The sequence below is a fragment of the Neovison vison genome, chromosome 7, assembly GCF_020171115.1.
Source record: "Neovison vison isolate M4711 chromosome 7, ASM_NN_V1, whole genome shotgun sequence".
NCBI classification, from domain to species: domain Eukaryota; kingdom Metazoa; phylum Chordata; class Mammalia; order Carnivora; family Mustelidae; genus Neogale; species Neogale vison.
Window position 1 is genome coordinate 890,369 of NC_058097.1, and position 10,786 is coordinate 901,154.

At 63.3% G+C, this 10,786-nt stretch overlaps 2 protein-coding genes across 2 annotated transcripts; one reads left to right on the forward strand and one right to left on the reverse strand.

Annotated features, from left to right (window-relative positions):
• Positions 1-576: 576 nt before the first annotated feature.
• Positions 577-2,676, forward strand: PABPN1L (PABPN1 like, cytoplasmic). The gene is made up of 6 exons (XM_044261259.1): positions 577-721; positions 1,019-1,086; positions 1,570-1,677; positions 1,807-1,890; positions 2,365-2,522; positions 2,619-2,676. The coding sequence occupies exons 1-6, from the start codon at positions 577-579 to the stop codon at positions 2,674-2,676; spliced, it is 621 nt and encodes a 206-aa protein (XP_044117194.1).
• Positions 2,677-6,191: 3,515 nt separating this feature from the next.
• TRAPPC2L (trafficking protein particle complex subunit 2L) lies at positions 6,192-10,735 on the reverse strand. The gene is made up of 5 exons (XM_044255553.1): positions 10,683-10,735; positions 9,237-9,409; positions 8,399-8,486; positions 7,251-7,330; positions 6,192-6,400 (listed from the first exon to the last, which is right to left on the reverse strand). Exons 1-5 carry the CDS (start codon positions 10,713-10,715, stop codon positions 6,355-6,357), a joined length of 420 nt encoding a protein of 139 aa, XP_044111488.1. The 5' UTR covers positions 10,716-10,735; the 3' UTR covers positions 6,192-6,354.
• Between the last annotated feature and the right edge of the window lie 51 nt (positions 10,736-10,786).

The following is a 10,786-nucleotide window of genomic DNA, read 5'->3' on the forward strand; positions in this document are numbered from 1 at the left end:
TGGCGCAGAGCCAGAGCGGGCAAGGGAGGCCGCCAGCCGCCCCCCCACGTGGCGTGTTGCCAAGGCCACACTCTCGTCCCACTCCCTACTGAGGCCTGGCTGCAAAGCCTTTCCAGGGACCCTGAGGCCCAGGGCCGGGGAGCCTGGAAGCCCGCTCTGGGGTCAGGGGGTGGGGACAGGAGGGAGGAGGAGCCAGGGGAAGCGGAGGAAGACCAGGAAGATGAAAAGGCGGACTCCCTCCTGTCTCTCTGGAGCGGGGAGGACCTGGCTGAGCGCCCCAAGCCTGACCAGGTAACGTCCACGCGGGGCCCAGCGAACCTGGCCAGGGCTTCAGGTGCTTCACAGATCAGAGGCACCGACGGCCGCAGCCCTGACCCTTTTCCAGGCCACTGTTCGTGACTCAGAAGAGGGTCACGGGTACGTCCACGCCTGCAAGGCCAGGGAGGATGGCAGGGCCTCAGCCCACACGGCTTTCCTGGTCCTCCCGGCCTGTCCCCTTGGAGCCAGTGACCCTGAGGACAGACAGGGTCAGGCCTGTTCCCCCTGCCCTCCCTCAAGAGGAGCCTAGGGGCCGTCATGCCTCGGGCTCAACCCGGGATCGTGCGGGCAGGAGCTAGAGGCTGTCAAACCGAAGCTGTGGGCCATGGAGCAGACCCAAGGGCCGGAGACGCCCGGGGAACGGGGGCCGCAGTGGCCCCGCAGCTGCTGAGCCCTGAGGCAGGTAAGAGCCAGCGGCCTGGCTGCCACCTTCCCTGGTGGGTCGGCCACGAGTCCTTGGGCACATGGCTCTGAGCCCCCTGCCCCATTGGTGCATCTGGGTGGGCTGCAGCTGCTGGGGGCTTGGTGCCAGTCCACGGGGAGAGGCCAGGGTGCAGTTAGCCCTTCAGAACAGTCCCTGGGGGTAAGCCTCTTCCCCAAGGAGCGAGAAGTAAGCCATGAACGTGAGGTGTCTGCCCTTAGCACCTGCCTGGAGCCCCAGCCTGCAGTGAGACCCCTATCCTGAGGCCCCTCTCTGTAGGTTGCCTGTGCCCCTGGACCCCCATGGAGAAGGTGGAGTTGGACCACAGGTCCCTCTATGCGGGCAATGTGAGTCCTGGCGGGGGCAAGATGGGGCCCCTGCAGTGGGTGTCCAGGGTTGGCCACCTCCTCCTGGCCTTGAGGATTAAAGAAAGGAGCCACAGGCCCAGGAGGGGAGAAGCCAGAGGACAGGACCTGACTGGGGGGTGGGCTGCCCAGGATGGAACGTGGGGCCTGTGTCCTCAGGCATTCTGGTGTCCCGACAGAAACCATTCCATGGGAAGTCTCCAGCTGGCCAATCACTGTGGCCACAAATCCCACTTTAAAAAGGCCCACGTTGTCTGGGCAGGCCAGATGAACTTAGGGGGTCGTCTCCCACATGCAGAGCACACGTCTCGGTCTCCAGTCCACCCACAGCAGGGGTAGGGAACCGAGACTGTGGCAGCTACTTCCACCTCTTTACTAAGAAAACTTGCGGTGGGAGCCCCTGGGGGGAGGGGGGCAAGGCTTCTGCAGAGGCCCCTCCACACCGGGGGTCCATACGTGTGGCAGGTGGACTACGGGGGCACAGCAGAGGAGCTGGGAGCCCACTTCAGCCCCCGCGAGTTCCGCCGGATCACCATCCTGTGTGCCAAGTTCTCCGGACACCCCAAGGGGTCAGTGCCAGCCAGGTAGTGGGGAGCAGAGGGGGGGCTCTGGGAGGAGACCTCCGGGGGCCCAAGCGCCCTGGGATACTATAGAGCCCGGACATCCCGGGTGACTCTCACTCGCTCTGTCCACCCGCCCCAGCTATGCATAGAGTTGGACACCAAGAGCTCAGCCCAGGCCGCGGTGGGGCTGGATGAGACCATCGCCCCCCGCCGAGTCATCAAGGTGTGTTCCCTAAACCACACGAACCTGTGACTCCCTGAGGCAGGAAATTCGGGCTCAGGGAGGCCACAATCCTTCTTCAAGTCCCCAGTGTCTGTGCTCAGGGCCCAGCGGGTCTCCGCTGGATGGGGCACGGGCGGGGAGGGGGTGCTGGGGGCTCCCTTCCCCAGCTGGACCCCTGGGGGATGCCGGGCCCACAGGGGCACATCACCCGCCCGTCTGCGGCTGGACAGTTCAAGTGTGAGTGGGAATTCTGAGAAGGTTGGAAACAGGTTAGGGTCTGACGCCCCAGAGCTCCATGCCCAGGAGCTGCGGGTCGTAATTACCGCTGCAGTAACCGCAGCGCACCCGCCTGGGCGCCTCCAGCAAAGAAACCCAAGAAGGCTTCCCGGAGGCAGCTCTAGCCCTGGACTCTGCCGCGCTGCGGAAGAGGGGAGGAGAACAGGTGTCTCCGAGGGAGTCCGCCTGCGGCGCCAGGTGCTGCCCAAAAGGACCAGTTTGCCGGGGATCCGCTCCACGGACCGCGGGGGCTTCCGAGGACAGCCAGGCGCCGGAGGCGGGCTCTTCCCGCGCAGCGGCGTCCGGGGCGGGGCCGGCTTCAGATCGCGAAGGCGGAACCGTGGGCGGGGCCCGAGGTGGGGCGGGGCCTGTGCGGACTCGGTGGGGGGCGGGCCCGCGTGGGGCCGGGGGAGGGGCCCGCGCCCGCGCCCGCGCCCCGTTTCTCCGCGCAGGGGCGGTGGAAGCCCTTTCCGAGGTGTCCGCAGGGCAGAAGGGCGGGTGCGGTTTTGAGTGCGGCCGCGGTGGGTCGGGGGTCCACAGCTGCGCTCCCCCGGACTCACTCCGCGGCGCCCCAGCCCGAGCCACGGATCGTGCGTGGAGCCGGGCACCGTGGGTGGGGGTAGGGCTGGAGGTGGAGGTCGGGCTGGGGGCCGTGGGGGGGCGGTGTCCTTCGCCGCTCGGGGCTGCGGAAGGCACTGGGTAACGCTTCGGGCTGTTGCGCTGAGTCGGCCTGGAGCCGTCCAAGTCTTTTTAAGGAAAAGTAGAAACGTATCTTGACGGTAAGCGTAAGATTACATCTGAATGGTTTTTAAAAGTTTTTTAAAAGCTCATGACAACAGGCCTCCCCCTTATTTGCCTCTTCATCGGGTGCAGGCCTGACAGTGAAAGGCCGGTGATGGGTCCCAGACTGGGCTCCGCCCTACTTCCCAGCCAGTAGCCAGCCCCCTGCTCCATGGGGAGCCGCGGCTAACTGCGTGTCCAGCCCAGGCCTGGTGGCCTGCGTGGTCGGTGCTGCCCCCCCACGGTGAGTGACACAGTGTGAGGCCCTGTGGGAGGGCACGCACTTTGGGCGCCTGGCCCCAGCCTGGCCCTGGTCAGAAGTTCAGAGGGCAGAAGGGAGGTCCCCATGCTGGGCACTCCGACTGCCAGGGCTCTGAGGCAGACACAACCCACATCCCCCCTGAAGGGGCAGTACGTGCTCCTTCTCAGCGCAGGGCAGGGCGAGGAAACTCCCTTTGCTCTGGAACTAGGGAACTGCCAACCAGCCCTCACTGGGCTCTTCTAAAGCCACACGCCTGGTTGCCCTACCTACCTATTCCTGACCCCAGGGACAGAGCTGCCCCAGGCTGCCAACCACCAGGAGTCCACAGGTGGGGTCGGGGACAGGCCACCCCTTGGCTCTCCACCCTCATTTGTCTCTGGCATCCTCTCTCAGACCAGCTTTATAACCCCCGTGATCTGGGGTCAGGTCTGCCCGTGAGTGGGGTGAACGATGCCCCTGGGAAAAAAGGTCCATATCCTAATTTCCAGAACCTGCGAATGGGACCTTATTTGGGAGGAGGTCAGGATCGTGCTGGGTCATCTGGGTGGGCCCGAAATCTAATGAGACACATGCCCCCAGAGGCGCTGCGGCGACGGGCCGGGGGGTTGTAGGGCTGCATCTGAGCCAAGGAACCCGGGTGGCTGTCCAAAGCTGTGGAGGCCTGAACCACACACCCCCTCAGCCCAGCCTGGAGGAGTCGGCCCTGCTGACCCCTGGATTCCTGACTCTGGCCTCTGGAACCTGGGAGTACCGTTTGCTGGCTCACGCACATGCGCGCACCCATGAGAAGGCAGGAAGGCGGGGCTGTCAGGGCAGAGCCCGGGGTGGCCCTGGGCAGCGTGCTGTCAGGGGGGTGCAGAGGAGGCACATGCGCGGGACAGAGTCCCCTGGGCTGGAGTTTGTGTGGCACCAAGCAGGAGACACGGGTTCCTGCCCTCTAAGCACCCAGGGGCTGCTCCCCTCCTTGGGGAGGGGGGATTTGCTTCCATCTTGAGGCGCTCACTGTGCATGCTGGCCTTTCTGCAAGGTCCTGTGGGCAGTCTCCCCACCCCGCATCGGGTTCCTTTTCAGAGAGTTTCCCGACCCCTTCTGTGTGGCCGCTCTGCGGAGTGACCTGGGATAGGAGTTCCTCCTCTTCCGTGGATTTCAGGCCGAAACAGACCAAGACGGAGACGGGATGAAGAACGCTCCTGACCTGGTGGCCGCACGGGTGGTGAGGGCTCCAAGAGGGGAGAGCTGCTGAGGGGACTCACGTGGCTGTGCCTGGAGAAGGCCGAGACACACAGGCTCCCCGTCTAATCTGGGGCAGAGGGAAGGACAGGGAGTCATCTCCCGAGCAACCCCAGCGCGACGGGCTGACCGGGCGCGGCCCAGCTCCAGGCTGCGGGGACGGGCAGGCGGTGGCCCCCAAGGAGGCTGGCCTCAAGGCAGAGTGCTTGAAGCTGACAGGAAGCCCCCACAGGGTGGTTCCACTGGCAGTGTGCGGGCCAGCTCATTACCTCTGAGCCCTGCTTCACTCAGGCTTCAAATGGGGATGCCCCGCAGCCACGTGTCGGAAAGCCCGACTGCAGAGCGCGATTAAGGGCTCGTCTGGCTGCACCTACAGAAAGACCCGAATCGCGGTGCCTTCCACAAGACAGCGGTTTACTTCATTTTCCTCTACAGGACGCTGACTGTAAGAAGTCCAGGCCCCGGTGAGCAAAACCCACGTTCCCTCTGGCTTTCTGCTCCCCATCTGTAGGAGAGAAAGCTGTTCCTCATGTGTTCGAGAGGGCTGCCCTAGCGTCAGCCATCACATCCAAGACGCAGAAGGAAAACGACCCGCTGGCCGAGTCCCCCGTCCTAGTATCTCCACTCACGTGCCGTAACGACCCCCGTGGTGGGTACAGAGAGGCGGAAGTATCTTCCGTCCGTCAACTAGCCAACAGCAACTGTAGCTATCTCAGCTATCTGCCCGCAAGCCGGCAGCGTGCGGGCTGCCCGCGGCCACTACTCAGACGGGAGCGCGGCCGAGAGGGCACACTGGCATGAGAACCGGTGCCCACCGGTCGGTGCCTCTCAGCCCTGTGCTAGGCCTCCCGGTCCACCTGCGGTGGGAGGGGGGGTCCGGGGACTTGGGTTTAATACCCGCTGCTGACTGAGTTCTCCCTCTGCTTCCGAACTGCGGGCACGAGTCCTGGGCTCCGCAGACGGGAAGGGAAGGCGACGCGAAGGTGTCTGGCTTCCATCCAGACGCAAACCGCCTTCCCCGTTGCCCAGGGGGCCCCGAGCTGCCTTCCTCCTGTCACCTTCTCTGGCACACTGAGGAGGGGAGGGAGGGACTCGAAGCGGTCTTGGGACCCGTGACTCAAAGCCAGTGTGCTCAACAAGTGACTAAGGACACTAGAGCCGGGCCAACCGGGAAGGCACAGTCACGTGCACTTGGCCAGGCAGGCCTCTGGGGAAGCAGAGTGCAGAAATCCAGTCACCTTCGGCTCCGTCCCCAATGGGACCCCTCCCCTCCCAGCTCGGGAGCCTGCCAAGGCAGCAAGTGAGCGGGGACTCTTCTAACCCAGCCGGGCCCCAACCGAGAAAGAGGCCTCTGGGGCTTGCTTGCTCTGCCCTCAGAAAGCCAGTGGCACCTGACAACACACGTCAAAGCTCCCGGGCTCTGGGAGGAGGGCCTCCCGAGGCCCGGCGCAAAACCAGACCCACGCAGGCCCCTCCGTGCAGGGGGAGGTGTGTGGGCTGGGCAGGGGTCTAGACCTGGCTCTGGCCACGGAGGCCTGCCACACCTCCCCGCCAGGTCAGCCTCCAGAGCACAGCCCACCCCAAGTCTCCCTGCACCTCCGTCAGCTCCCCCTGCAGCGGCAGCATCTTCAGGGCCAAAGCGCTGTGGGCCCTCCCATCACCCTCCCTGCCCCTCCCGAGCTGTGCAGTGCCTCAAGTGTCCCGTGCTACCCACTCCAGCTAAATCCTCCACTGACACAAGGAAAAGGCCAAATCCGATCCCAGAGGACATTTAGTCTGCACGCAGCACGCCGGAGACCGTGCCCCCAGCAGCACGTCTGTGAGGCTCAGAAACAGGCAAGCGATCACGGATGTCTGCACGATGATACAGTCATGTCCCCAGGGCCTCTCCCCCATGACAGCGGCAGGGCTGTCCCTCAGCACACCTGGACCATCATGGATGTCACCATGCTATCGAAGGCCCTGCGGAGAGAAACAGCCATCAGAGCAGCCCCACCGGGGACCCAGGACGAGGACAGTCCCTCCGCAGTCACGTACTTCTCGGCTGCGAGGCCAGTGTCCCGCCACCCCGGCAGGGGGAGGCTAAGTCTGTGCCTTTCCCGCAGTCCTGCTGGGGCTGAATCTCCAGGGAGGGGTAGAGGGGTGGCGGCTGTCCCTTAGCCGGGCAGTCTGGGAGACACAGGATTCTCCATACCAGCACCTGCTTCTCTCACCCAGGACCCAGGATGAACTGAGACAGAGTCCTGGCTGAGGCTTCCCTCAGTACCACGGGCAGGGGTGACCCCACGCTGGGCCACGCAGGATCCTCTCATCTGCTGGCTTGGAGGAGCCCCTTGGGAACCACATGTAGGGATGTAGGGAATTCCGAGCAGATACGGAACATGTGCATGAACGCTTCCTTGTAAGATCTCTGTGGAGTCCCCCGTCACGTCAGCATCTCTCAGAGGACCACATGCAAGACCCCTGCGATCCAGTTCCCTAACCCCCCAAGTGCAGCACCGAAGACAAAACTGGGCAGGAGCAGGAGGACATTTTCTCACAAAGGTCCGGTGACACGCCTGGGCCCCTACTGGCTTCCGTGGGGGCCCTGAGACTGACTGGGCACACCTGGGAAACCAAGAGGGCAAGGTGTGTGCCCTGCACCCAGTCCTCGTCTGTTTTATGTGTCGGACACCCACGTAAGAGTTTACTGGAAAAACAGGGTTCTGCTGCGTCAGCATCACTGCTTAGAGGCATGGACACAGACCTTCCCTCCCGCATGCTGGTAACTGCGGCTCTCCGCAAGGGAGGGGCTGCACCGCAATCGGCTCACCGGGACTGAATGCGGTCCCCGGGGTTGTAGAAGGGGTTGCACATCACGTCCGTGTACGAACTGTGCAGCTTCCGGAACATCTGCGACAAGAGCCAATGGTGTCGGTTCACGGTACACACGGCTGCTGCGACTGTTCTGACTTCTCAGCATTTGAAAACAAAGTGGGAAAGAGAAGGCGCGCCAGCCCAGGCACGGCCCGCAGACCCCCCACTTACGCTGTGGATCTCACTGTCCCGCAGACCCCCCACTTACGCTGTGGCTCTCACTGTCCGGCAGACCCCCCACTTACGTTGTGGATCTCACTGTCCGGCAGACCCCCCACTTACGTTGTGGATCTCACTGTCCGGCAGACGCCCCACTTACGCTGTGGATCTCACTGTCCGGCAGACCCCCCACTTACGCTGTGGATCTCACTGTCCGGCAGACGCCCCACTTACGCTGTGGATCTCACTGTCCGGCAGACCCCCCACTTACGCTGTGGATCTCACTGTCCGGCAGACGCCCCACTTACGCTGTGGATCTCACTGTCCGGCAGACGCCCCACTTACGCTGTGGATCTCACTGTCCGGCAGACCCCCCACTTACGTTGTGGATCTCACTGTCCGGCAGACCCCCCACTTACGCTGTGGATCTCACTGTCCGGCAGACGCCCCACTTACGCTGTGGATCTCACTGTCCGGCAGACCCCCCACTTACGCTGTGGATCTCACTGTCCCGCAGACCCCCCACTTACGTTGTGGATCTCACTGTCCGGCAGACCCCCCACTTACGCTGTGGATCTCACTGTCCGGCAGACGCCCCACTTACGCTGTGGATCTCACTGTCCGGCAGACGCCCCACTTACGCTGTGGATCTCACTGTCCCGCAGACCCCCCACTTACGTTGTGGATCTCACTGTCCGGCAGACCCCCCACTTACGTTGTGGATCTCACTGTCCGGCAGACGCCCCACTCACGCTGTGGATCTCACTGTCCGGCAGACCCCCCACTCACGCTGTGGATCTCACTGTCCGGCAGACGCCCCACTCACGCTGTGGATCTCACTGTCCGGCAGACGCCCCACTCACGCTGTGGATCTCACTGTCCCGCATACCCCACACTCACACTGTGGGTCTCACTGTCCCGCAGACACCCCCCCCCAACACTCACACTGCGGATCTCGTTGTCCCGCAGCGCCGTGTTGGAGGAATCCACCACCATGACGAACTTCACCTTGGAGTTGGTCACGTAGCCGTACCTGCAGAGCTGGTTAGGGAACATGCGTTTCTCACAGGGACTCTGCGACAAGACATGGCATCACCCGGAGACTATATGAGCCAAGGGCCATCTGTGCACAGCCCCTGGCTCCAAGGCCGCTTTGGAAAAACAGGACACCATACAAAGACCCCAGGCTGGACCTGTCCCACAATACCAGGAGGACCCCACGGGACCCTGCCTAAGGCACCCACGCCACGAAATCCCACTTTATCCGGTAGAACAGCGGCTCTCGGGCACATGCCCCGGACGGCAAGCGACAATACTACTCAGGGAGCTGTCTTTGCACTCCATGGGTTTCATGCCATTTATCCCCAGGGACTGGTCAAGCTGTGATGGTGGCCTGTGGGCTGGGCCTGGTGACAAAACTGTCCCTCCTCAGAAGCAGTGGCCCAGAGGACAGAGCCTAGAAAGCCATCCTCACGGGAATGGAAGCGGAGAGCCCCCGGTTCTTCAGCCAGTGTGCAGACTGCCACACTTCTCCAAGGAATTCATGCCCAGTTTTTCCCACCTTATCCTCCCAAATAAAGTAAAAAATGGCGTGAAATCTTCATTGGTCTCAAGGGACCCTAATTCCCTGTTGGCTAAAGCTCTTTCTTTCTAAGCGATACTGCGTCTTTCAAGGTCACCTGATCCTAAGTGCCCTTCAAAACGAGAAGCGGGATCTCCAAACATGGAACCCTGCTGGGGGAGACCGCTGGCCCGCAGGCGCCCCACCAAGTATGAAGGATACACCTTGTGGTCCTCCGTGGGGTACAGCAGGCCCAGGTAGAGCTCCCTCTGGTCCACCAAGGCCTTCCCCATGGCAGAGATCTTCTCGTCCACCACATCTAGGGACGTGTGTACCATGTAGTGGAATTTCAGCTCATTCTCGGTGGGGCTGCTGCGGATGTAAAGAGGGTAATTCTGCAAGAAAGGATGCCAGAACTGAGGTGCCGAGAAACCACCCTGGGTCACAGGCCTCAAGGATGAGGCCTCAGCACACTCAGGACGGGGGACTAGACCCAGCTAGCCACAGGGGGACACACTCTCATTCTCTAAAACCTATTGCTTACTCCTCCAAGATGCTACAGGGGTGTCTCTGGGGAACTCAGTCTACGCTGGAGGTTTACCTCTTGCCTGCACGGGGCATCACTGGTGGGCAGAAACAGTGGTTTTGAGCACAGTGTGACAGCAACCCTGCAGCTGGAAAAGTCACTCAGCTTCTGTGCAGGGCCCAGTCCTCGCATGTGCTCTCCTCCCGGCCGGTAAATACTGACCGTTCCCCCATCTGTGCCTACTGCAATGCCAGCACCTCGGCAGAGGCACTGCTCTGCCCTCACTAAACCTCCTCCAGGCTCAGCTCGAACCTCCCTTCATCTCTGCACGGCCAGTTCTTTCCACTCTAACGCCAGGAGTCAGTAGGGTCTTCCCAGGTCTCCCACACGCCCCATTCACTGATTCTGCCCCGTACCTGGTGCTACACAGACACCATAAACACGATGCTGTCCCTAGGCTAATGGACAGTCCACAAACCCACCAAATAAACAACGTCATGTGCTAATACGGCAGAAGACGGCCCTTGAAGAACTTCTGTAAGGACCGCCCCAAGAGCCTGGTCTTAGGGAAGACACGGGACACCAACGCTGTGTGCTGCAGGAAACCGTGTGCACGGCCCCCCAGCTCACGCTGAGGGCTCCGAAACAGCTCTCTGGAGGAAAGGACACCCACGGTGGCCAGCTAAGAAGGCGGCAGTGGGTTTCCAAGCGCACACAGGCCCAGAGAAAGCAGAGCCCGTCGCAGGAGCTGCCGGTAGTCGCACTGGGCCGAGCGGCTGGTTAGGGGAGAAGGGGATGGGGCGACTGAGCTATCCCGACGCTGCCCTAAGGCCACGGGGAGCCACTGGGGAGACCCGGGGCCGGGCCGGGCCACGCTGCGGCTTCAGAGCGGACAGCCAGGCTGGGGAGCGGGAGCCAGCGGGGCCCGCGGACGGACGGCGGCGGCGCAAGCGGGGTCCGGGGCGCTGTGCTCGCCCGGGGCTGACACTCCAGCCGCGGCAGACGCGGCCCGGGCGGATCCCACGCCCCCCGCACCGTCCCCACCTCGGCGCGGCGGAGCCCTCGGGGCAGGGGGGAGGCGGGGGCCAGAGCGGGGGTCCCCGGGCCGCCCCCGGCCCCTCGGCGGCCGCCCGCTTACGCACCTCCTTAGCGATGACCGCCACGCACACCGCCATCTTGGAGGCCCGGCGGCCGCGTCACGTGACCCCGCCGCGAGTCACGCGGCCGCCCCGGCCCCGCCCCGCCG